Source organism: Centroberyx gerrardi, chromosome 14 (genome assembly GCF_048128805.1).
Source record: "Centroberyx gerrardi isolate f3 chromosome 14, fCenGer3.hap1.cur.20231027, whole genome shotgun sequence".
NCBI classification, from domain to species: Eukaryota; Metazoa; Chordata; class Actinopteri; order Beryciformes; family Berycidae; genus Centroberyx; species Centroberyx gerrardi.
In genome coordinates, this window is record NC_136010.1 from 9936317 (window position 1) to 9963666 (window position 27350).

General features: G+C 42.1%; 3 protein-coding genes across 4 annotated transcripts; 1 reads left to right on the forward strand and 2 right to left on the reverse strand.

The window, feature by feature from the left end:
- Positions 1–1857: 1857 nt before the first annotated feature.
- On the reverse strand, positions 1858–12766 carry eno1a (enolase 1a, (alpha)). 2 transcript variants are annotated; one of them, XM_071908775.1, is made up of 12 exons: positions 12679–12766; positions 10589–10683; positions 7892–7987; positions 6883–6941; positions 6306–6375; positions 5726–5859; positions 5330–5552; positions 4344–4541; positions 2928–3129; positions 2711–2819; positions 2500–2558; positions 1858–2371 (listed from the first exon to the last, which is right to left on the reverse strand). In XM_071908775.1, exons 2-12 carry the CDS (start codon positions 10671–10673, stop codon positions 2308–2310), a joined length of 1299 nt encoding a protein of 432 aa, XP_071764876.1. In that variant the 5' UTR covers positions 10674–10683; positions 12679–12766; the 3' UTR covers positions 1858–2307. The 2 variants fall into 2 exon arrangements, with proteins under 2 accessions (XP_071764876.1, XP_078144126.1); XM_078288000.1 differs by lacking the exon at positions 12679–12766 and adding an exon at positions 10927–10948.
- Positions 12767–16322: 3556 nt separating this feature from the next.
- ca6 (carbonic anhydrase VI) lies at positions 16323–21915 on the forward strand. Its single transcript, XM_071908779.2, has 10 exons — positions 16323–16571; positions 17399–17578; positions 17716–17864; positions 18700–18795; positions 19364–19430; positions 19525–19682; positions 20088–20214; positions 20381–20464; positions 20591–20623; positions 21032–21915. The coding sequence occupies exons 1-10, from the start codon at positions 16481–16483 to the stop codon at positions 21649–21651; spliced, it is 1605 nt and encodes a 534-aa protein (XP_071764880.1). The 5' UTR covers positions 16323–16480; the 3' UTR covers positions 21652–21915.
- A 143-nt stretch (positions 21916–22058) lies between these two features.
- slc2a5 (solute carrier family 2 member 5) lies at positions 22059–26912 on the reverse strand. The gene is made up of 12 exons (XM_071908781.2): positions 26868–26912; positions 26623–26721; positions 26313–26473; positions 26088–26212; positions 25824–25976; positions 25548–25673; positions 25205–25392; positions 24796–24906; positions 24559–24660; positions 24158–24233; positions 23812–23939; positions 22059–22447 (listed from the first exon to the last, which is right to left on the reverse strand). The coding sequence occupies exons 1-12, from the start codon at positions 26910–26912 to the stop codon at positions 22223–22225; spliced, it is 1539 nt and encodes a 512-aa protein (XP_071764882.1). The 3' UTR covers positions 22059–22222.
- Between the last annotated feature and the right edge of the window lie 438 nt (positions 26913–27350).

Sequence of the window (27350 nt, forward strand, 5' to 3'; positions counted from 1 at the left end):
ACCTATTGGCCAAAACCGGGAACATCCGCTGTGCCTGATGGTGCCCTTGGGGTGTCTACTATGCAACACTTGGTCTATCTCTATCCTCATAAACCTCTATGACATTACCAGGCTATACTTGGATACTTGGACTGTCAATGACCGGTTTTCAGCAGGGTAGAATAGAATAGAATAGAATAGAATAGAATAGAATAGAATAGAATTTCCCCTTGGGCGATTTGAGTAAATTACAGGATCGAATATAAAAGCGAGAGAAAGATTACTTTATCACCTGTAAGAGTAGAATAGAGTATAATAAAATAGAACACATTAGAGAGAAGAGAAGAGAAGAGAAGAGAAGAGAAGAGAAGAGAAGAGAAGAGAAGAGAAGAGAAGAGAAGGATAAATATAGAATAGAATAGAACAGAATTTGAGTAAATTACAGGATCGAATATAAATACTAGAGAAAGATTATTTGATCACCTGACATAACAGAACACATCAAAGTGTAATAGAACAGAATAGAATAAGAGAGAATAGAATAGAATAGAATCCCCAAGAGGGAATATTATGAATATGCTAAATAAATATGTTAACCTAAAATTCCAGTGCGGCACCCCACCCTGAGCATTTCAGAGTTAGACTTTAGTGAGGCAGACAGTCTTGTCTCTCATTTCTGAGTGTGTGTTTTGTTGCTGAGAAATTCAGCAGCAACAGCCTGTTTTCAGTATTGATTTAACGCATGGATATGGGCAACATTCTGCCATGACTGTTCATATCAAATATCACTTACTGGAGCAATTGAAATAGCAATCGCATTTACTGGTATTTGAGGACTGGATGTTGCTTGATAGCGCATGCACGTTTTATTTGTATCTTCGGTGTATCGGTCTAAAAGGAACACATCGGGGAACTGTACTGCATAGCACTAACCACTAGATGGCGCGTGTCTCAAAGAAAAGAAATGAAGCATTGAAGGTTCCAAGAAAGGCATTTATTTTAGATTTTGATTGACGCCAAGTATCACCTTACTCGCCCAGATTTTACACTCACATTGGTTTTAACTGATGCAAAAAAAAAAAATTGTTAGGTTGGTTTTGAAATAAAGTGGTTTTGCTTAATGAAATCTACAGCAGCTGATACAACCACAAGGGTTTATTAGACTCTGCAATGTATATGCAGTGGTCTTTTTATGTCAGTGATTTGTAATACAGTGCCTTGAAGACAGCTAAACAATGGAGGCAGCTCCACACAAAGCTCTATAGGAATGAATTGGTGTGGCACTGACCCAGCTGGCAGGCCCCCTGTGGTACTGTACCATGGTGAATAGACCCGCGTTTGTCTTGGCAAGGCTCAGTACAAAAAGAGCCTCCTATGCCCATCGAGGCAGCTCGGGATTCTTTTACCCAGGGGGCCAGAAATGGCGTCCCTCCGCACCGAGCTCATGTTTCTGCCTCTCAGTGGCACTCCGGTTACATCACACACTTCAGACGGACAGGAGCAGCTCCTGAGGAGGCCTACCATGCAGTCTAGATACTGCAGGCATAGCTCCTGTCTCATTCATACACAATATAGCGCTGAATTGTTCATCATTTGTGATATTGACCTTGACCAATTTGCTAGGTGCAGTGGGGAAATAGTATTAAATTAGAGATTTCAAAAACCCTCTTTCTCTTTGAGTTTCTTCCCCGTTTCCCTTCAGCTGTTCTTTTCCATCATCCTCCCTGGGTCTCTCTTAATGACTAAATTGCAATGCTTCGAATTACTACGGGAATTTCAACACGTTATAAGATTTAAGAATAATACTTAGAATAAGAATAATAATCCCACAATTCTATTCAATATCGCAACATTTGAATGAGAAGAAAGCACAAAGAGTTTCAAATTATATTGTTTATTACATATTTCTGCCAACGCTTACAGCAACACGAGAACTTGTCAGACGCGACACATTGCACATACATTACTCTTATCACTGCTCAAGGCAGAACCGTACTAAACTTACAGTAGCTCTTTGCTAAAATACTCAGGAGAGGACCAAGAATCACTACAACTCACAAGAAGCGAAACGAAGATCTCTCACACAGTTACACGGACACAAACATAAGGACCAATACTATTCAGGAGCCAAAGCATAGTTGGAGGATGGGCTGCACTGTGGTGTTTCAGGACATAGCTTTCCATGCCACAGACCACAGACTTGGACCTTGGATTTCAGTGGCGTTCCATCTTCTCTCCGGACAGGGCAGGCGACCTAGCGTGGCGTATATATGTGTGGGGATTATTTATGCGCAATGAAAACACAAAGGCCCAAGGAGGAAGACCAGCTCAGATGGGGTGCCTGAAGTTCTGGCCGGCGAAACGGGCCTTGTCGCCAAGCTCCTCTTCAATCCTGGGTGAGAGACATGACAGATTGTTAAATTGGCTGGAACACACAACCCATACTGTTAATGCAGTTCAATGAGACAATGTCAAGGTGTTTGTTTACATAGATAGTGTATGTTTTCTGAATGGACTCACCTGAGCAGCTGGTTGTACTTGGCCAAGCGCTCAGATCGGCAAGGTGCACCTGTCTTGATCTGGGAAAGGAATCAAACAACATGCAAGACCAAATCAATCATCCAGAAACTATAGTCTGCATAAAAAAAATCTACACAACCGTACTTACACCTAGCCTATGAACTCAAAATCGGAATGAACAATTTCTCCATAGTTACGTGAGAAGGTTTACCTGTCCAGTGCAGAGTCCGACCACAAGGTCAGCGATGAAGGTGTCCTCTGTCTCTCCGGAGCGATGGCTGACCATCACACCCCAGCCGTTGCTCTGGGCCATCTTGCAGCTAGAATACACACACAAGCCCTGTTAGCCAGCTGATACATACCACACTGGCTTTTGACAAGTACAATCATTGTGTTTGAGCCAAAATGGCCGCCTCGCGGACACTCACGCCTGCAGGGACTCTGTGACGGAGCCGATCTGGTTGACCTTGAGCAGTAGGCAGTTGCAGGCCTTGTCGGCCACGCCCTTGGCAATACGCTTGGGGTTGGTGACTGTGAGGTCATCGCCCACCACCTGGATGCTGGTGCTGGCTGTGAATTTGGTCCACGCCTCCCAGTCGTCCTGGTCAAAGGGATCCTCAATGGATACCACTGTTAGGAGAGGAGGGAGGAGAGCAACGTCAAAGCCGTTCATACAGTCAGCATAGTTCAACTGGCTTATTTATCGACACAACTTTGAGCTCGTGGAAACTCTGCATGCTGCAATGTGTAATGCATGAAAAGTTGATTGTACAGCATACAAAGAAACATTGGTTAGCTTGGTAGATATGGGCTTAATTTTGGGGCTGCAGGAGGTCAAATCATTTCAGCGGCCTTATTAGCCAATTTAGTCAATAGTCACTATCTACAGAGACCTTAAAGGATAAGGCTGGTGTTTTTTAATGCATTGTTTACCGTCAACAAATCCTATGAAAATAACAAAATCAACAATGCGTTTGCTCTACTCCCGTTACTTTCTGACTTCCCACGTACCGTTTTTAGCCGTCAACCCGGAAGTCATTGGCTCCAATTGTAAGCTGAAAACCTTGAAATATAGCTCACAAAGACATAGTTTCAATTTTAAAAATCGCTGTTACCACGAAAAGTCAGGCTGTTGTAGTTATTACCAAATCAAATTCAAATGGGAACAAATTCTTCATTACGCCGGGGACTATTTTCGGTGCTACGGAACTACTTTCCTGAGATCGCAAAGTGTTTACAGCCGGCTTATTAAGTTGTTTGAGGAAAAAGTCGGCTGGCCCGGTGCATCGCAATGATGAAATATGTTGCCCAGAGCAATGGCATGGCTCTTTGACGTGTTTTTAATTGCTTTTTTAATACAATGGAGTTCTATGGCTGCTGGGACATGGCTGATTTTGTTATTTTCACAGGATTTGTTGACGGTAAGCAATGCATTAAAAAACACCAGCCTTATCCTTTAACAATATTTTGTTTGTTGTTGTTATTAATTTACATTACATACATTGTGCACAATTTTTGAAATGCAAAAGATTAATAAACAACTTAACTATTGAGAAAATCCAATTACACAGCTGAACTGGGTCATACTGTTAAGCATGTAGTTGCAATTAAAATGCTGCTATTACTAATAGAGCACTTATCACTCTCATAATCTCCTTAACACTCTAATCCTCTGAGTCCATCCTTCCTGCTTTGCACTTTCTCATCTATACCAAATTAATCTCTCATCTATACCAAATTAATCTCTATGGCATCTTGGAAGCTTTCTATCTTTGGGGGCGGCAAGAAGAGAGAATTAGTGTTTCTGGGCTGTGATGAAGATGGGTATGTGTTAGGAAACCCACCTGGGTAATCCTTGACAAAGCTCCTGTAGAGGTCAGCCAGCTGGTCGGGAGTGATGTAGCGGCTGGGGTCGTCAGGTGACTTGAAGTCCAGGTCGTACTTGCCGCCCTTGTAGAACTCAGAGGCGGCCACATCCATGCCGATGACAATCTTGTCGGTGTAGCCGGCCTTGCCGATGGCGTTCTTCAGCAGCTCCAGAGCTGAGAACAGAGAGAGAACCGTGTATACAGAAGAATGACAGACGGAACTGGCTTGTTTAGTGATTTGTGGGTATTTACCACTTTAGTGTATAGTACCTGAAATTTGAAATTTGGGCTTTTGGAAATTCCTTGATGCATATTAGCAATACTTATAGTATCGTATAGTAATGAACTGAGACATGACTTAGGTTTTTAATGATGCTCTTAAATTTACTTTAATAAAGGGAAATGACAAAGTCAGAAACCAAAAACACAAAATCTGGAGTTGAAAATGTTACTAGAGATGTTGCTAATAAAATCAATACATTAGGTTTTCCCCCCATGAATCACCCCTTAAGCCTGTGCCCAACTGGGGCATTTGCCATATCAGCACCTTGATCTGACACTGGTCCTCAACTCAGTATTCAGTTGAGGCCTTAATTTAGAAACCATATGTCAGCCCAGGAGTGACATTCCTGGCTTGGGCAGCATGGATCTAAGGTCAAAAGGGGGCGCAGTAGTCTAAGGATGGGATGAGACTCTTAAGTGAAGTGCTGCCCTGGGAGGTCTAGGAATGTATTGATCTCAGGACAACTGGCCAAGGAATATAAATAGAAACACCAACGTTACCAACTTTCAATTCTCAAATCTTTCCTCAAAACCCAAGTGAAAACACTTCTTATGAGTCTCCTTAAAAATATAACTCTTTTATTCAGCTGGATCTCGACTCTGTTGGCTTCGAACTAAACTCTTATTGTTAAACAATTGTTATTGTGGATATGGCTTCCTGACTTCCTGTTTCCTCTCACCTTCTTTGTTCTCCAGGATGTTGGGCGCGAAGCCTCCCTCATCTCCTACATTGGTGGCATCCTTGCCGTATTTCTCCTTGATGACATTCTTCAGGTTGTGGTAGACTTCAGCACCGATGCGCATGGCCTCCTTGAAGCTGCTGGCTCCCACAGGCAGGATCATGAACTCCTGCATGGCCAGCTTGTTGCCTGCATGGGAGCCACCGTTGATGACGTTGAAAGCCTGAAGAGAAGCAGAGAGGATCCGCATTCAGCCGGATGGATTCATACGTAGGTAAATATGGTTCTTTGAAGCCATCATTAATGGTACATGTCTGCTGGGGCCACTCATATTACAAGTCTCTTTTAGCAAACGGCTGTGATATATGACTGCAGTAATTGCATTAATGTGCTCACAGGGACAGGGAGAATGACTTCAGGGTTGCCAGCCAGATCAGCAATGTGGCGGTAGAGGGGCACGCCTTTCTCTGCTGCACCAGCCTTGCACACAGCCAGGGAGACGCCCAGAATGGCATTAGCACCAAACTTAGCTGAGGGAGGGCAAACACAAATATGTCAATATGTTATGTAACACAGCTTTTTCAAGATTGTACATTTATAAAACATTATAAAACATTTACAAAACATTACAGAGAGTTCAACATTACATTTATCTAAAATATAGAGGATCCAGTCTGTAAAAATGTTATCATTATGTGAAACAAAGATTGGAGTTACCTACTGTCCACTGAAAAGTACTATAATTTGTTTTCATTTGGTACAAGCAATCGTTTTGCAGGAGTAGGTGTCGCTTTTTTGAAATGGTGTATGGCTCAATTTGGAAGGAATCTCTTCAATTCTACCTGTTGTCTCCTCATACCAATATTCTTCATCGTTTGGAGACAGAGTAGCATCTTGGCTACTACGTGGCCAAAAGCACTAATTTCTGACTGCGTACTCTTAGTCCCAAGTGATTTACATCAAAGGAGCAGCTTACACTTGTTTTCTGTGCCATCCATGTCCAACATGAGCTTGTCGACCTTCTCCTGTTCCAAGACGTTCACATTCTGGATAGGACATAAGACGAGTGTTACATAACTGAAGTATAACCTAGGCAACTTTTAGGTTTAATTCTAACTGGTTAGTTCAGAAGACCACACTCCAATGATGTTAATGTAATCACAGCATCTCAGAAAAGCACCAATAAAGGTCTGTTACTGCAACAGTATGTTCATCATATACCTTAGATGTGTCATCTTCATAAATGAAACATTCAAAAGACAAATAAACTCAATATAAAATACTCGCAGAAAGACATAAGAAAGACTGCTTAAGACATAATATCTTACCATTTGTTTTAAAGATTTACAGTTATGATCATTTGGATACTGCTACTACTGCTGCAACTATTACTAGGCTAATCCAATCCTAGGCTAATCCAATTTTTTTATTGAAGATACATAGAGAGAATTAAACAAACTGATCAATTCATTCTTCACGGCAATTCTGTGCACATTTTTGAGGCTTTTGACACTAGCACACAGTCACATTAGTCAAACAATAAATGGTCCTACCTCTCTAACCAGTGCAGGTGCAATTGTTTTATTGATATGCTCAACAGCTTTTGAGACACCTGCAAGGGACAAGCAGACCATCACTGACCCGGGGAGAAGAAGACCATGCAGAGCAGGCGAGACAGACGACCACAGAGCAATCCATCCACAGTTATGTGGAACAAGCAACGATTTTGAGTGGTAAGATGTGACTATCAAGTAGAGCTGAACAATCGAAAGAAAATCAAAAATTGCAATATGAACTTCTGCAATTACCAAATCGCAGAGGCTGCAATTAATTGCTTAAGTGAGACGGGCGTCCAAAATTGATTTATAAACAAGGTGTTGTAGAGCTGTGGGTAATCTTTGGTCCATGAATCAACTACAATATTGGTGACAATATTAACAAAATCACTTTTCTTTAAACAATTTTAAAGTTCTAAAAAATGCATGACAAGAAAAACTTGTGATGATATGAAACACTTTAAATCGCAATTGCAATATTCTGTCAAATAATCACAATTAGATATCTTTCAGCCCTACTATCAAGTAACACTACTGATGATCATGATAACTGAAGAGATCTTGCAATGATCTATAATTGTGCTCTTATTAGTTTTTTTGTTGTAGATCTGTGATCGTCTGTTAGTGCCTGCCGAGGTTAGTTTCCAAAGGCAAACCCACTCCTCATGCTGCTGTACACAGCAATACGTAAAAGAAAGTCGCTTCATCATTCCTGTTATTCCACACTCTGTATTTACCTGGTTACACAATGCTGGGGCCAAGAACTCATTTATATATTTAACTGCTCTTTTGACCCCTAACAGAGGAGGAAGAGAAACGGAGGAATCAGAGATGAAGGAAGAATAGATGAGGACAGAAAGAAGGATGCACAGGAGTAATGACATAACACATCTGGAACATAAGTAGGTAAAATTAGGAAAAGGATTCAATTCCCTCATAGTAAAAGTTAACATGAGAATAGAGATAACTGGGTAGTTCAGAGGGGGAATCAGTGAAGGAGTCCTACCTTTGCCCATGTAGCGTGTTTTGTCATTGTCACGGAGCTCCAGAGCCTCATAGATGCCGGTTGAAGCACCGCTGGGCACTGCAGCTCTGAACAGACCTGGGAAACACAGAGGATGTTTTGCCATTGTCATTTCCTAAAGTGCTGTGTCATGTCCAAGAAAGGTTGCAAAGGATTGACTGCAGTTTGATAAATGTTTAAATGTAATTTTCAGTGTACTTTTCAGTCACTGTCATGGCAGCCAATCCATTCTTTTGAATTCTATGTGATTATTGTGGATATTTGACAAATACAACGCAAAATCTGCATATAAAACATGGTTGTTAGGGCATGAAGTGCAGTAGTGGTTGCTTTATATTCAAGGAGCAACAGCAAGTAAAAGGCACTGTGAGATGCCATCCAATCAGCGAGCAGCATCTCCTTCCACCGTATTCGTTTTTCTCTGTCCAGCTGACCAACAGTGGGAGAGAGAGAGAGAGAAAGAGAGAGGGGGAGGAAGAAAGGACAGAGCAAGTCATACTGACTGTGCTGCAGACGGCTGTGATGTAACACGGGGGAGACAAGCTGCCAACTGAGCATGTGCAGTAGATCTGTGGAAGGATGCCAAGCCACACCCATTAATACAGGATGGCCATTTTGGATCCAACCATGTGAGGAGAAATTGGGGATGTGCAAAATCTATTCGGTTTGCTCACTGGACCGGCAGGCATGGTGTGACCAGTGCTCTGCTGGGGATTTAAGGCTTAGCCAGGAGGACACTGCCGCTATCTAGGCCATGAGTTCAGGCTTACCAAATCATCTGCATCAAGACATCACCTGCCTGCAGCTGTGGGATGCTGGCAACAATCACTCAGGTTATAAACTGAGATGCAGTGCTATGACAGCGTATCTGCTTTATAAGCATTTTATCTAAATGAAGACCATTGGAGCAAATACAATCAAAAGGTCCACTAGTAGTATTAGACCTTACTGAGATGGTATTTATTGACACACAATTCATCGACCAATTCTCAAATAGATATAGTTCACATTAGGGATGGGACAATATATTGAAATTCAATATATTGCAATACAGAAATGTGACATTACGTATCGTGGGGCAGAAAAATGAATTGTGATATAAGCTACATTTTATTCTGCTGTAGTAATCACAAATGTGACGGCTTGCCCATCACAATTTCACAAGCTCGGCATCAAAATTATATTATTTGCACTATTTGTAATGACGTTTTTATATGTCATATATGTTTGATATGTCCAATATCGTATTGAATCATATCGTCCCATCCCTAGTTCACATAGATTTGAACTTTGTGCTAATAACTCCACCCACCACTGAGAAGATATAATAGTCACAGTGACTCAGCAGATTACTAGAGCATCTGAAAATAGACCATAGCAACAATGAGCATTGGTGGTCTTGTAGTAAAACTGAGAGGCAATCTAGCTATGTAACACAGTGAAACACATTAAGTGTGACTGACTCGCTCTGGGTGCTGCACTCTCCCATTGGTCTTTGCACTGAATGATGCCAAAACAGGCCTGGGTGACTGCTGATGGCTGGAATCTCATCAAAAAACAAGAATGAAGGTGCTATTTACAGTAAACTGGAGCACCTAGCAGCAACCATCCTAAACTGATGAAAAGAAGGCAGGGCTATTAGAATAGAGCAGCCCATTTCCCGGCGGGGTATTGAAGGCCACGTATCTAATAAAGTTTCCTCCTGTCCACCCCTCACTTCCATGTCAGTGGTTATTCAGGGAGCTTCATTAACATTCCCAGGACATTTAGTTGGGTTGAGCTACTCCTTTGTTTCAGTTCACAGAGCAGAAAACAGGAGAACTGGGCTTCAGCCAGGCTCCAAAACCTCGTTCACAGCCGGACCCATTAGCTGATTGAATCAATCAATCTCAACCTCAGGCATATCAAACAGTGCAGGGCTGAGATATTTTGCGCCCCACCCTGACTTTCAACAGCAACAGTTCATATGTGGTCCAGTATACAGTAAAGGAAGGGGAGCATGGCTGTAATTTACGCATCTCCAGTTTGTACAAAACTATCAAGGATTCAACTCATAATACTGGTAGTCCTACCTACTGTATGAGCTATCTGTGCTCTCTAATAGGAATCATTACAGTAACAGAGTGCTGTAAAAGCAGTGTGATATTACAGGAGCTATTTTGACACATCCACCATCTGATCTGACCCTCTCTGGGCCTGGAGCTGGCACCGGTGTATGTGAACAACAGGCACACTGGCTTGAAAATCCTGAAAGGCAACAACAACTGAACTGGCTTTTGCTAGCTAGGCTCTGTCTGATTTAGGCAAGACACAGAAATTCAGAAATAATTTGAGTTATGTGCATACTACTACTATCGATATGATGTTGTTACTGCATTATTACACATACAGTGCAAGAATTACCTGTGTAAAGTTATGGTTGAATTCACATAACCTTCTAATCAATGTGTAGTGTCAGGAAATTTGACAAGCAGTGAAGTTTGATTTGTTAGCTCAGGATGTACTTTAGTGAGGCAGCTAAAGTTTTACCAAAAGTGTTCTTCCACCCTAGCAAATCCGTGAGCTTCTTTTCTAAAGTCTTACAGTATATGAAATCACTGACTTTTTGTAGACATCTTTGATCAGTCTAAAATAAATCCACATTGTCCCTATCCCTGCACCAGCAGAGCCTTACAGTACCTTTCTTGGTGTACAGATCGACCTCCACAGTGGGGTTGCCACGGGAGTCGAAAATCTCACGTGCGTGAATCTTCAGGATGGACATGTTTCTGGATCTGGAAGAGAAGACAGGGAAGAGACATCAGTATACAGCAGCTCCAGAGATGACGCTGGTTATCCTGCATTGTAATTTACTGAATTGAAGCTTCGAGCCAGAACAGTGACTTGGCAAAAACTGGAATTCTCAAGGACAAAGTCACCACACAATGAAACCGTTGAAACTGTTACAGCTGGAAACTGAGTTTAGACATTAAGCAATAAGCCATCTCATGAATTCTCTTACTAAAGACAAACGTTACCTGTGCATCTTGATACCAACTAATCCAACTGATGTGGCCTGTTACCTGTGAATACCAACTAAACCAACTGGTGTGGCCTGGTCAGGGTGGCAGGGATATTAGTCAAAGTAAGGCGTGGCTTATGCAGCAAAGAAATCTCTCCAGGTCAACTCAAGAGAGTTTACTTAATTTATCAGATTACAAAACAGCATTGCGACATGCTTGCGGAACTGAGTTGGGAGAACTATAGTAACCAACGGTTAAGCAAGGAGTCATGATAGCAATGGGTGAAAAGTCACAATAAGTGGCAAGACGTCAGTGACTTGGTACAATACATATTCGGCTCCTCTTTGTCTCAGTATCACTTCACTGATATGGGTTAGGCCTGAGTAGTGGTCTAATCTCAGAAAGCATATGTTATCTCTCCAAATTCCAGGCAGTACTGGAGGTCAGGGGAGGTTTTAAGCCAGATTGTGCCTGGCCATGACGCATACCGCGCTATTGATTTTCATGTGTTTTATCTAACTTGTCCTCCATGCCCTAACTTGCTCATCTACCCGCTTTAAATGCATGAATGAACTTGAGTTCAGCCTCCAAAGCTAGAGTGCAACTGCATCAAGCCCTGCTGAACCAATGGAAAATCCTCTGCCCTTAAATGTCTGTGTGGAAACTTGCCACTGGCTACACAGCTAAGGGGCCAAAGTGGCCGAACACACACAGGCCCTCTGTAGCTGTCAAAACACCATCTTTCACTGTTTACAGTTCAACAGAGCATATGTTGCACTTCAAAATAATGGTAGCACAAAGAACAGCCTACAACAATTATCTGTCATAAATGTCACACAGCACAGTATTCACTTTTTGTTCATTTGTTTGCAGCCAGATAATGTCAAAGCCTGGAAAGCAAAGAGGTAAGCTGGTGGCACAAAATGGCACCCGCAGCCAAATAAATAATGAAGGATGGATACTGGATATGTTGGCAGCCAAACACCTTATTAATACACAATAGGTTCATCGGTTAGGCTGCATGTCGGTCTACCAACAAGTCACTGCTGTGTATTAATAATCAGGTTAATAATTGTTAAGATAGTTTTAAGGCTGCAGTAATAAACCTCAAATTTCCTCATTGAGTAAATGAAGTTAAACCACTGCTGGCCTCTGATTGAGCGTCTTTGAAGGCCAGAACTGACTAACCAACACAGTAACCAATGGAAAGGAAACCCTGAATCCAATGCAACAGTTTGCTACATAATGTTCAAATATGGACACACCCCCATATCTACTGCAAGCAACTGGTAGCACACTGCTCAAGCTAGCAAGTGTGTGGCACCATTTGACACAGAGATCCCTCCTATATTAACCAAAATGACTCTGATAGCAATTCCTTCACAAATGAGCACGGTTGGGAAGAAACTGTTTTCTAGTTGTGCTGCAACTTGACGCCCTTTGCTCACACACTGCAGCTCTAAATGGAGTGACATCTCGCCAGCTGACGGTCTGGTTTAAAAATAGACAGGAGCCTACTCCATCCTGCAAGCCATCATGTCATTGATAACATTCCCCAAACTGTAAAACACCGAGCAAAATTTTAAGATAAGGGCAAAACACTGAGGTTATCGTCGAGGATGAGGAACACCTTGTACAATCTTAAAAATGAAGAAAGGCAGTTAAAAGTAATACGCGTTGTCTTAAAATGACTATTTTCAGTGTTGGTAGTTGTTACACGGTCCAGAAATACCAGATAATACACAGAAATACGGGTATTTGACTTACCTTTCCGGCCTAACTGTGTGCAAGGGTAGTGCTCTCTCTCGTGCGGGCAGGCAGAGAAGGCGCTCGTGACGCTCCGGCTCGATGAAAAGTGGGCAGAATCAGGAAGGAACGGGAACGAGCAGTCCTCGCAATGTCATTGGCCGGGACGGGCTCACGAGGCATCCGAGTGCGAGGAGGACTGCACGTTCGCCACCAGCACTCTAGACTTCCCATTAGAGAAGGAGGATGCGGATTTTATTTTCGCGTGCATCACATCTAAACACATATTCACATACGCAGGATAAGTATACATATAATATATAGGACGTGAATGTATAGGAAGTGTAGCTTATGCTCTTTTATGGCAAAATGGAGGAAAGAAGCAGCGTGATGCGGAAAGTGACGCAGAGATGAGTACGTGCAGAGAAGCAGACAGAAATCTGTGATGCAGTGGTACATTATTGGTCACATGTCACTTGCGGTCACGTATTTGGCATTGACATTTCTTTTCCTATTCCCATCCTATAATTTCACGTCCTGTTGGTGATGGAGAAGTGTATGTTGGTCTCACGACAGCAAAAACAAAGCTTCGTTTAAAGGTGTATGTGATCCCAAGTATTTAAATATTTACCTTTGTTATGTAATATAATATCAACACTTTAGTTCACGTTGTTCCTTTGAAGAGGAACATTTATAGATCTTCAACTGGGAATTGTCTGCTTAGATTAGGCCTATGCCCCCAAAATATTTCAATTTAAAAATTGTCAGTACCCCATGTACTGCATGAGTTTGCATCTGTATGACCAAAAAGTTGACTAGTCTATGTATCAAAAAGACGGTGGTTGCATCTGTAGCTTCTGTAGAGGGGTAGACTGATGAATCACAAAATGACTATGAGTGAATTGTGGGTTTCCCCAGACTTCTGACGTTTCACCATTACTAGACGTGGATCTCATGCGGCTGCGCAGAGGAGAGCAGCATCCATGGCAGATGAGAGCTGGAGCTCCAGTGTGATGAGAGCTTGGCGCAGTGACCTTGAGACTCGCTCAGTGTTGGACTCACACAGACATCCAACTGCGCCATCTGCTGCCCCGCTGCTTTCAGTGAAATGTAACAGCAGAAAGTCCCGCGAGTCTGGATGGAGTTCATTATCTACATTCCGATATAAGAATCACAGTAGGCTATTGACTCTAAATATTTATCCTATAAGTTTTAAAAATACTCTCATTAATACAGCTTCAAAGACCCATCTCTAATATTTGTTGTAGTGACTAATCCCATGATAATAATTGTTTCATCAACAAAAAATTATAGAAAGATAATATTAAAAAGATCTTTGCTGAATGAGCTTGTGAATGAGAGCATGTGCTGCACCCCAGATCAATTGGCAGCTGTGGTTTTTTTTTTTTGGTTTTTTTATTCAGAGATAACTGGTCTGAATTTTGATGGTAGGCCTTTGGATCAGACTCAGCTATTATTTACTCTGCTGGCTGGTGTGAACTTCATGGTTAATGAATGAAATATCAAGATACCGGGACTCAGGTGGAGTGAATAACTTTACCATCACACATCAAAAAATACCTTATTGTAATTTTTTTTAGGCTTGGCCTTAGGCAGAAATTGCAAGTGGAAACCCCAGTGTAAATAATTCTCAAAAGCTAATTGAAATTCAATAAAATGCAAGAAGCAGCTGTAAAGGCTTGATAAAGCTTTAAAAAGGTGGAAAATATGTCTCAGAATCTCAGTGGTTCAAACTTTAATCAGCTGGACTGAATGTTAGTGAAATTTACTGAACTAAATGGCAAACTCAGGATCCTTGCGGTGGTGGTGTCAGCAATCAGGACAACCACCTGTTATAGAATAAAGGTTATCCCATATTGAAAATTTAAACAATTCTGCGCAGTTGCATCTAATAAAAATCGAATCACATAATTTTGCTAATTATTTGTGTTGTTTATTTTCTAAAGCCTTTTTGACTCACCTTCACCAAGAGCGTCAATAATTTGGAAGATCACCATACATATGGTCTAAATCTAAATGATATATGTTGGTCTCACCATATACAGGTTTTAAATTACTAGGCTTGCTCTTGGCTGGTGCAATTACATCATTAAAGTCCCCAGGACCTTAAAAACTATGATTTCCCTCAGGGCAGATAGAAACCTAGTGATTTAGTGAGGAAGAAGACGGCTAAGGTTCATTTCTAAGTGCTGGTGTATGCAAGTTGAGAGCCGGGGGGGATGAAATCCATGCCTTCTCCATGATCTCAGACATTACGCATTTACAAAACACTCTCCTGTCTCTTCACCCATATAGGTCAATACTGATTACACCAACTGGGCTTGTTTAAACTACCATTAGTTCCATTAGCCCGTGGGTGTTGATAGCCAAAGTCAAAACAACTGGTATCTATCAGTTAGGCCATAACTAGAGGAGTATAGTAACTCTAGTCGAGGAAGGAATGACATGAAGGGAACAATGAACATCTTAAATCAAAGTGGGTCCTTTGATCATCTTGTAATTTAATCAGTTCTTTGCACACACACACACACACACGCACACACACACACACACACACACACACACACACACACACACGGTTGTATTACTACACTTGTGATGACCTTCATTCACTATTAGTCATCCCCTAACCCCAACCCCACTCTTATCCCCCCTCTGCACTATAGCCTATAACTTTAACTTTTACCATAAGATGAACCAAACCCTAATCCTAACCTTAACCCTAAACCCAAGTTCTAACTCTAAAATAACCCCTTAAAGAAGTGAGGATCAGCAAATCATCTTTCTATCGACATTTGGTGCTCACAAGTACACACACACACATACATACCTCACACACATACATGTACACACACCCCAAAGGTTTACAGTTGTGGCATTTGAGGTTGGGCATGGGACGTGTTGTGACTGGTGTGTTTCAGCAGGTGATACCTGTATCTATTATGTATTTCCATTCCCTCTCAGGTTCTTATAATTCATCTTCAGACCTCTGGAGTCTCAGTATGACTTCCTGCAGTGGGCGAATTCCCCTCCAGCTTTATCCAAAGTGACAGTGACATGAACATACTTGTATCAGCATTTCCTGTGAATGGAGATAAACTGTTTGGATTTCCTGATCACCAGTGAGTCAGCAACTCCTTTTAGAGGATTTGAGGAGAATGCAGTAAAAGGGCATGAATAGGCCTACATGACGCACTTAAAGTATTAAAAACAGTGTTAAGACCATGTTGTTGGATATACAAGAATGATTTTGCATGCCAAAATGTATGAAAAACAACTAGACAAAAAAGATATTGATATTACGTTTGGGTCTATAGCTCCTCTACAGCTTCATACAGTAATTGTCCAAGCTTATATGAATTATAATGGAAACGTCACGATAATTAACTCGACTGTATACAGAAAGTCCCAGAAAAAACATATGATCAAAGTTCTGTCCTCATATAGTAAACAAATGGTTACTTGTGGTTATTTACAGAAAATGCCACATTACCTGTCTCCATAACTTAATACTGAAACAGTAGAATAACCTGCAGGGATTTTCCACTATTTCATGCCGACATCTCATCAGACAATTTCAACACACGCCTCCTTATTCAAAGACACAGGGGGGTAAAAACTTTTCAGATAATCGATAGTCGGTCAGAGCTGCTCTCTCTCTTGGCACATCGAGCTGCTGGGAAGAACTTGGGGCGTTTTCAGCAGACGTTTCAACACCTCCTTTCAACTTGCAGTTTGAGTTTGGAGAGAAAACCTCTGGGAAGTGTGAGTCCTAAGTCAAAGTAAAGGGATTTCCATTGCAATGGAGCTTTTCTCTCTATTTGTCCCTGCCGTTTTGGTCTGTGTTGTCAGTGCCGGGATACCGCATGATGGAATTCATTGGACATACACAGGTAGGCTTTTATATTTGATGATTTGATTTGATTTTTTTTTTTAAATCAAATTTGTTATGAGTATAACTGAGCACGTTAAAATAAACACCAAAAGATGGCAAAAACTGATTAGAAATAGTTTATTCAAATACATCGCTTCTGCCCGACCAATGAGAACTTTTGATGCGTACTGCAGCACACTTTTCAATGCACGTTTTGGTTCTTGGTTTCTTTTATTTTTAAATAACAAAAGAGAGAAGCAGAGTAAAAATTCTATAGAAGTCTCGCTAGCCATCATGTTCATATGTTTTTTAAGTTCAAACATTCTTCCAAGTTATTTTCATTATTATACAGCATTCAGCCGATTTGCCATTTGCCTTCTGGGCTTTCTGAGTGACGCGCTGCGTTGACAAAATATTTCGGATACCCACCGGTCAGACTTTGGTTACATCAAGGGGCTGTGAAGACACACAGAGAACAGTAGACCTATATAGGCTACAGTAGGCAATTATTTACTGATGGCCCCAAATCAAATAGTTGTGTGACAGCGAATAAGGGGGGTAATTGAGTCAAGTTGGCTCTGCGCTGCAAAGATATTCATCCTGACAAGTCAGTGAAGACAAATAAAGGCTAGTTCTGCCATTGGGGTGAGATAAATTCACTTGTTTCCAGTGCTGTTCAAGAGGTCGGATATAGCCTAAGTGATGTAAGAAGTTATCTCAATCCATTGGCATTTTTTCACTTGCTGTACGATTTTAGGACTCAGCTAGACTAAATGATTTGTTAGGATGGAGATATTTTTGTAGTGTGATTTTTGGTCATATGTTTGTTTTCTCCACACTATATAGAGGGAGCTTTGGACCAGATGCACTGGCCAGTGAAGTATCCTGCATGCGGCGGTAAGAAGCAGTCTCCCATAGACATCCAGCGGCGCAGCGTCAGACACAACCCCCACATATTACAGCTGGAGCTCAACGGATATGAAGCACAGAAAGGGAATTTCCTCATGTCCAACAACGGGCACTCAGGTATGGGACGGCAACATGAGGACGATGTATAAATTGTTCAAACTCAAAATAGACCTACTTTTAAAATGCAGTATTTACTTTTACTGAATTTTTAGTAATTCAAATAGACACTTGAATGTCTTTCCTGTTTCCATCAGTCCAAATTGACCTGCCTCCCACCATGGTGATCACCAGCGGGCTCCCAGGACGGTACACCGCTGTCCAGATGCACCTTCACTGGGGTGGCTGGGACCTGGAGGAGAGTGGGGCAGAGCACACAATAGATGGCATCCGTTACATGGCAGAGGTTGGCCAGAAAATAGACTAATTTCTGGGAAGCAAGAAACTTTTTAAGAAGGCAGAAAACAACTAGTCTAATTCTGTATACAAGCACTGGTGCAGCAGTGCAGTGATGATAGGCCTACAATTTACAATATAAACATCTTATACATTAAAACTCTGGGATTCTCTCTAGCAGAGTGCAGCTTCATCAAATGGTGACAGCTTTTATACACAAATATGTAATGTGTAGCTATCAGAGACTAAACTGGACATCAACACAATCAGGCAGCACAATCTCCTGCTGCTTATTGTTTATCTATCAAGCATTGCTACAGAAATTACTGTAGTAGCCCAATTCACTCCCGTACTATAACCAGATCATGGGAGTATCTAGCTCTGGAAATCCAATTTGTTAATAAGAAAATCAGTATTAGTGTTTATGCATCTTATAAGTTGAACAAACTAAAGGAAAAACCTAGTCTCACTCCTTCTGCTACCCCATTTCAGAGCATAGTAAATGCAAATTTATCTGACACAGGCCTTTGTTCTTGTTTTATGTAAGGTCCTTAATGTTGTGTTACTTCTCTGTATTGTCCTGTCATGCCATTGATTAACTTTGTATTGTATTGGACATTTTCAGTTTATATATCTCTTTGCTGCCCATGTCAAACAGAGCACTGCTGTAAAATCTAGTTTGTGTGCTCACTGTTTAAATTATGGTTTGAATTGAATTGAAATTTCTTCTATTTTATATTGTTGTTAGATGACCCGCCTGTCTCTAAAGAGTTTACCTTATGAAAGCAGTTCAGTGGGCAAAATTTGGCAGCTTACTTGTTTTGCATTTTCACCTTGTCTTTCAGCTCCATGTTGTCCATTACAACTCTGACAAGTATAAGAGCTTTACTGAAGCCAGAGACAAACCAGATGGGTTGGCAGTACTTGCCTTTTTCTATGAGGTGATGTATGCCACAAGTACTTTTGTTCCCTTTCTTCTTGTCCCCCTCTTTCATGCACTGCTGGGATTTTGAGCATCTAGGGAAAGCCAGGGCCTTTTCTGATGTCTGGCCTTCATGAATGCCTTTGATAGTATATAATATGAACTTGTATGTGACACAAAAACCTTTGTGGTGAAAATGGACAAGTTGCCAAATGACCTAATGCCCTTTCCAGTGTATGATACTGTAATTGTGTCGGTCATCCTGGTGGGTAAAAGGCTCTATTGAGCGGGCGGTTGCGTGCCGGCATATTGAATGAGTGTTTGTTTCCAGAGGAATGCCCAGGGTCTTGGGCAGTCAGTGGCTCTCTGCCGTGAGAGGTCATCGCTGTAGCAACACTACAGGCATCCACCATGATAGCAGTGTAGTGAGGCTCAGGCAGAGAGTTATGGTGCACTTTTTCCCAACTGATAGTCAAGCAAGTTAAGTTCAAGATTCTCTTTCAGTGCTCTTTACCCAAATAAAGTCTTCTGATTTGACTGAGCCTTTTAGCTTGCCAGTGTTTGACTTAGTTTTGGTATATTTTCAGGATGGGCATTTTGAGAACACCTACTATAGCGATTTCATCTCCAACCTGGCCAAAATCAAGTATGCAGGTGAGTTACTCTATTATGTTGGAATTGACTACTGAAGTTTCATGAGCCGTGTTTCCTTTTTGAGTCCGACATGACTTTAATGCGATCCCTCCAGGTCAGGCCATGAACATATCCAGCATCAATGTGCGCGACATGCTTCCCGAGAACCTAAACCATTTCTTCAGATACCAGGGTTCCCTCACCACGCCGCCCTGCTACGAGAGCATCCTCTGGACTGTGTTCGATACGCCCATCACTCTTTCCCACACCCAGGTAACAGCAGACATCCGCTGCATCAATATTAGTCATTACATGACGAGTTTTGGTAAAAAAATTCTGCCATTTGAAAAAAACATACACCTGCTCTTCTTAAGAATACATCTAACAAAGAAAGTAATTCTTAAAAGTTTAAATTAAAGTTGCTTACAAAATGGTAGCATTTTGAGAATGGAATAGCAGGGAATTTCATGCAGCATTATTTGGGAGCGTGACCTTTCATCATATGGGACCCATCTGTCTTTCAGTATATACCTAGCCGAAAGAGACTCCTGATTCTGTAATCCTTCAATTTCCATTTTTGCTCATGTATGGAAAAGAACTGTTTCCATGTGATGGAAGCGGGCCGGTGATGGTGGTGTTGCCGTGTCGTGTGTTTCTCATCTTCTCTGTTGTGTTCAGATCAAGAAGTTGGAGAGTACGCTGATGGACCACAACAACAAGACCCTGTGGAATGACTACCGCATGGCTCAGCCTCTGAACGACCGTGTGGTGGAGTCTTCCTTCCTGCCACGCCTCGGGAAAGGAAGTATGTAGCCTGTTGTAACTTCGTACTTACGAAATCATATTACACAACAGGGCAATATCTTTGGAACTGAGCTACAGCACTATAAAAGGCCTGATCCTTGATGTAAATAACATTTTTCCAAATAAGTACCCAAGAGGCCATTTTCATTCACCCCGTTTCTTCTCAGCATTTTGTCGGCAAGATGAAATTGAATCCAAGCTCCTGAGGATTGAGGGTCTGATAACGTCTCTTGGAAAGCACATACATTCAAGTAAGTGGACTGTGAGCTATATCCTGGAAACTGCAACGGATGGCTGAATATGAAATGAATTGTCCATATGTAGCTACTCTGCAGAATCAGCTGATAGTTTTTCTCCTTATTTCTTGTTCCCTTTAGGTGGACCTCGTGACTCCAGGACTTCCAGAAATGGTGAGTGGTTAGTTTTTTTCCCATGTTTTTCATTATGTTAAAGCTTATGTTAAAGCTCTTATGCTTAAATGCTTGATATTTGTTTTTTAGACAAATATAAATAGTGAAGTTGATGCTTGTGTATGAATTTCTTTCCAAAGCTTTTGCCTTTCCATCAAGGCAAAGGGCGGCTACTTTAAAGAATCTAAAATATAAGATAGTTTTGATTTGAACACTTTTTTGGTCACTGCATAATTCCATTTGTGTTATTTCATAGTTTTGATGTGTTTACTACTATTCTAAAATGTGATAAAATAGTAAAAATAAAGAAAAATGCGTGTGCCCAAACTTTTTACTGCATGTATAAGCATAGGAAGTGGTATTTTCTATTTCTGCAGTCCAGCGCTATAGCTTTCCTGTCTTCCTCAGATCCGCGCGCTCTGTTTCCCCTGGTGCTCAACTTCCCAGAGAGGAATGCTGGCAGTTATGCGATGGCCCGCCTTAACCATCCCATGGACCTTCACTCCTTCACTGTCTGCATGCACGTCCATCCTCAGCCTGGCGGCATCCACACTGTGCTCTCCTACTCCAGTGCCGGCAACGACAACGAGCTGATGATCACCGTTGGCTATGAAGTGGGCCTCTGGATTAACAATGAGTTCGTCAACCTGCCGCACAGCTTCAAGTCACACGACTGGGCCAACTACTGCATCACCTGGTCGTCCCACAACGGAGGGGCGGAGCTGTGGATCAACGGCATGGTGGGGGAGGAGCAGTACCTGAGAGGCGGTTATACGGTCAGCCCCGGCGGTGTGTTCATCCTGGGTAAAGACCAGGACGGCTTCTTGGGCATCTCTGACTCAGATGCCTTTGTGGGTAAGATGACGGACGTCAACGTGTGGGACTATGTGCTGACCACGGCGGATATCCGGGAGCAGATGTCATGTGAGAAGAACGGCACAGTGATGGGCAACGTGTTCAGCTGGGGGGTCACACATCTCAGCCTGTATGGAGGGGTGCAGCTGGAGAGTGACTACAGATGTCCATAGTGGCTCTGTTTATATGAGCTTTACCATGCCAATATACTGTGTGGTTTAGCTGGAGATGTGGATTCGAGAAAGCCATTGATTAATCTATACCAAAATATCAGTGCTGATGGCAGTGATGAAAAATGTGTATTGCATATGAAATGAAGGATAACAAATATCTCTGAGACATCTGTAAGTCAATATTTAATGCACAACAACAGTTAAGCAATATCTATCACAGCATCAGCCTTGTACTGTATTCATATCTTTGTATCATCAATAAAGCCCTATAAAGTGAATTGTTGGTTTATTTAATTACTTTAAGCACCCACCAACACCTGTTTACGGTTTTAGTGATTGTAGTGGCATTTACTGTGTAAACTACAATTGTTCAGTCGCACAGTATTCCTAGTCTGTACAGAAATGTGTACAAAGCTCTTTGATCTTTTATAGCAGACACATAACAAACTATAAAAAGAGATTGTGTAGAGATTTGATGTAACAAATGGAGGCTAAATTAAACCATTTCCAGTCCATTACAATCCCCCCCCAGAGAGGAGACTTCCTTTCCTCTGAATGCTTTCATTTTTCCTCAGAAGGCGGTGACCTTCACTACATCCTCTAGGCTGTCTTTGCTTTCTTTCAGTGGCAGGTCCCCGTCGCCCAGTTTGATCTCCACTTTGTTCCTCTTGGCGAACATCTGGCTAATCTCCAGGAAGGTCTTGTTCTTGGTCTCTGGGACCACCAGCCAGATGTAGATCAGCGTGGCCAGGCAGATGACGGAAAAAATGATGAAGCTGTAGGAGCCCAGGCCTCTCTGGAGGAACAGGGACGGAAATGGGATCAGCCTGTTCTCAATATTAAACGTTCTAAGTAGCCAGAAACGGTTTGGGGACATAAACACCAGCCAAGGTGAAGGGGGGTTTGATGTTGGACGTTGCTCTTATTGGAATGCTTTTCCGAGAAATGTGGTTTCTGTTACTCAAACATCGCCATTTCCATCATACACAGCCTCCTCCTGTTTGCTTTTTTGGGCTGCAGATGAAGATTTGATAGAGGAGGTGTTTATGTTTATCTCTTGCTAAGGTTACACCATTGTTGGCATCTATCCATTAAAAAGTCCAACATGACAAAACTGCTCCCAATAACCAGTGACTAATGCTTTATCAACCTAGACCAAACTGTGGCTAGTTCTCCTTAGTAAAAGTAAGAACAGAGCTTGGTAGTAGAGGATTACATGTAGTGTGATTACAAAAATAGCAACTGTAATCTATTAGTTACTAAAAATATAGTAATCAGATCATGGATACTTAAAATGTGATTGCTTGTTGGGTTAAACTGAAAGTTTGATTGCAAAACTATAGAGACAAACATAATTTGACACTTAAGGGAAAAAAGGAGAATTGTGCACTCCAAACCAAGGCACTCTTACTTGTATATTAAAAGGCTTTTATTATCTTGGCATGTGCAACAAGGAGGGACGTCTAACTGACATTCCCACTTGTATGATTTTTAATTTTATCACGTAAGAATGCCTTGGTTGCCTTGGTTTTTTGGAGTGCACAATTATCCTTTTTTTCCCTTGTTTGATGACCAAGTCTTGTATCCAAAGAGCAGCTTACTACATACATTGGAATTCAACTGAGCTCGCCTCTCTCCAGTCTTTTTATCATTTGACACATGACGTGATGGTCCCCCATTTATCATCTTTAATACATTTCTATGGTAACACTTTATTTGGATAATCCAGTGATGATACTCAACTATCAGATGACAAAAAGTAGATGTTCAATAAAGGTTCACTTCACCCTGGCCATATTTCTAACTCAAACCCCATCCCTAAAATTAACCCTAGCCTAGACATTGAATAGCTATACTAGACTATCTATACAAGACTACTTTTCACACAATTGTGAGTATCACTTGAAACTCAGTAGATGTTTTAGTGACATTTTATTGTCACTTGATAAGAAGTTGAGTATCAACATTGGACTATCCAACTAAAGTGTGACCTTTTGTAGTAAACTAATCCAATAATAACTGAAAATTATGATCTTACTGTACATTAAGGAGCTGGAGTACGTCAAAGGATTATGTTGCTGATTACACTTTGAAACATATAATCTGTAAGCAGTTACATTTTGAAATAATGAAAGAGCTACAAGAAGTTGTGTGACGGACCTCTAGGAAGGGGAAGACCAGGCCGACGATGAAGTTGGACAGCCAGTGGACAGACCCTGCCACCATGAAGGCGGCCGGCCTGGACGACTGCCTGAACATCTCGGTGGTCACCACATAAGGAATGGGACCTGGAACACACATGAGGTTTAACCACAACCAAAACACTTCAGACACATCATCACTCTTCCGGGTTACGCCGAAGAAGCTCACATCTCAAACAACTGAGCTGGAGTTTTTCAGCATATATCATTACGTGTCTAGTCACATCCAAACAACACTTCAGCTAATGGAGCACCCTGTTGTAATCAGTGTGTGTATAAACACCCATTGGGTCGGCCAGCCTTACTGGGTCCTATGGCATGTCCTATGACGTAGATGATGACACAGGCTATGCTGACGTAGGGCATCCAGGACACACTCTCCTGTCAACACAGACCAACAGCTGCTGTTATTATCAAGCAGCTGTATTGGTGAGGTTTATTTCAAACAGTAACAAACATGCAACATAATTCTCTAAATTTGCCCATCAGCAGGCACAGATTTGGTGCTGTTTAAAGTGACGTGATGCCAGTCCAATGATTTTGGATCCAGGTGAGATTAAAGGGATGCAGCACAGGTTATGTCCTGTATAATAGTCATGTTACCTATAGCACATATTGTTATTGCTGTGTGATAAACAACAGCCACTAGAGGGTAGAAGAGTAACATTTTGAGGATGTGAGTTTCACTGTAGCTCTCACACGGTACCTGGAAGTTGAGCGCTGTGGTGAGCAGTACACACGCTCCGCAGCAGATCCCAAAACCAATGAGGAGGAGCAGCCGCCGTCCTGAGGCCTCCACTATGAAGACCTGGGATTACAAACTCACTGTTATGACAAAACTATCAGGTGCAAAGAGCTTCTTCTACTGAGCGATATATTCATAGATTTCAGCTCCTTCCCTCTCAGAGGTTTTAATTCTTAACTCTTTTGAATCTGTACTTACAGCAGCTATGGTCATGAAGACGTTCACTGCTCCTGTTCCCACTGTGACATACTGGATGTCATTCTGCTTGACTCCTGCAGAGGCATAGATGTTATCTGCATAGTAATAGATCTGAGGGAGAGAGGCAGTATGGTTATAGAAATAGTGGAGAGACGAATATATAAATAATGGATTAAAATAGACTGCCATTGGGAGGGTTAGATCTATCATCGGGCCTCAGTATTGTACATGAGTCAGGGAAAGAATGAAGCCAAAGAAGTGAAAGTAGCTTGTTTTGTATCCTGATGCTTTGTCCACAAGACTGTAAGAAAAACTGACTTTCTGACACAACACAACAGTCTTATCTGGTGCTGTAGCTGAAACATGGCGTGGGCTACTGTGGGTCAGGGTCAGGGACAGCGTGTCTCACCGCATTGACCCCCGACAGCTGCTGGCCCATGTTCATGATGATGATGGAGACCAGCTGCCAGCGGAGGGAGCGCTGGGACAGCAAGGTGACGACGGACAGGCGGCCCTCGGCCCTCTCCGACTGGTCCTCCAGACGCATCTCCGACAGCTCTTCATCCACGTCCTCCCAGCCGCGCAGGCGCTGTAGCGCTAAGGGGGTCGGCGGCATCAGAACATCAAAATATAGGTCCATCTGTCTCTCACATCATTGCTACTATTTATTATTTACCAACCACTCTCTCTGCCTCGGTCTCTCTCTCTCTTTCTCTCCAACAGCCATGTGAGGCCTGTTTTTGTGCTCTCACCTTTCCTTGCGGTCTTCTCATCTCCTCTCTGGATAAGCATGTACCTGGGGCTTTCTGGGAAGAAGGGCAGCAGCAGTAGCTCTATTAGGGCAGGGATACCGGTCAGACCCAGCATGAGGGTCCAGCCTGGATAGAGGGGACAGAGACACCTCTTTTGACCAGTGGACCCATCCAAAGACTCTCCTACTCTCCTAGATCTCCTTAAACAGCTGTCAAATGTGCTTCAACTTCTGACAAATAAGCTAAAGGATGTCAGACGTTTATTCCAGTCATTACCTGTGCTGTTGCCCAGTATGTTTCTGATGCCCAGCACCTGGGCACTGAGGATGCCAATGGTGATGAAGAGCTGCGGTATGATGCCAATCGCTCCCCGCAGGTTCTTTGGAGAGAGTTCGCCCAAATACATTGGCACCACATTGGATGACAGACCTGCAGGTGCAGTAAAACAACTTTAGAGGTATTAATGACTTTAGTTCAACTTCCTCTTGTGCCTAGTCAGTCTGGATTACTTGAATAGTTGAATACATTAGTTCTTCTGACCTGCACAGATGCCCACTATAATCCTAGCCACAATGATGATCTCATAGGATTTGGCAATCTCACTCACTCCCATCATCACAGCAGGAACGATGGAGAAGATGTTGTTTAAGAGGAGTGTGCCCTTCCTGCCGTGCGATTGATTCACATCAAGTCACATCAAACAAACATACAAACGTACACACTTTTTACTCAGCATGAATGTGAGGTGATACAATGCAGTATTACCTCCCCAGTTTGTTGACCAGAGGGGCAACCATCAGAGAGCCAAAGAGGCCTCCTAGTGGGTACATGGACACAGACAGAGACCACAGCAGAGTCAGGAAGTTCTCCTCCATCGGTTGGCCATGACGCTCCAGGTAGGTGGAGTTATAGAACTGCTGCATGAACTGGAGAGAGCAGGACAAACCAGAATGTCATTATCATTGGATATTTTGTACATTGGAGCCGTGATACTGCCTCCCTATACTATTGTGCAATACTGTGTAGCTTTTGTTGCTTTAATCACACAATTACTATGCAATAAAGCTTGGGTTACCGGTGATGGAGAGTTGATCACAGCCACATTGTAACCATATTGGAAGGATGAACCAAATGCAGATATGAGTGTTGCCAGTGCCAGGACAGCAGTTAATCTCTGCCAGGGACATCAGTGCACATTTTAAAATCTCTTCTTATAACATAAACATCATCTGTCATGATTACACTATTAGCACACTGTCACAAAATAGACAGAATAAGACTTGAAATGTGATCATGGTGCGATGATGATTTCTAACTCACCCCTCTCCTCTCCACAGGTGTTCCCCAGTCCTCATTCTCCGTCATGGCTGTGCTTGAGCCTGTTGTCACTTTCAACAATAATAGCAGTGAACTCTGTTATTACTGCACCGCTGCATTCCAGCTGCCCTTTGGACATGAGATCAGCTCCTACCCTCCGGAGTCCCTCGCTGTAAACTCAACTGCTTTAAACATTCCTTTGTGCCTACCTCAACTAAAATTCTTAATAGTAGTGTAGTGTGAGGCTATAGTTGTTGTGCAATATTATATTAAATGTGCCTGGAGACGTTGTGCAATAAATTCTCAGAAATAGGCTATAGCAGCAGTGTGTTCAGTGCAACAGTATGGCGATGGGGTTGGGCAATGGGTTGTTTACGTTATTTTATTGGTATGTAGGAATATGTATGTTTATTGTGAAATATGCTATGTATGGAACTGATGTTTTTATTAAGTGACACCAAGACAAATTTCCCCAAGGGGAGAATA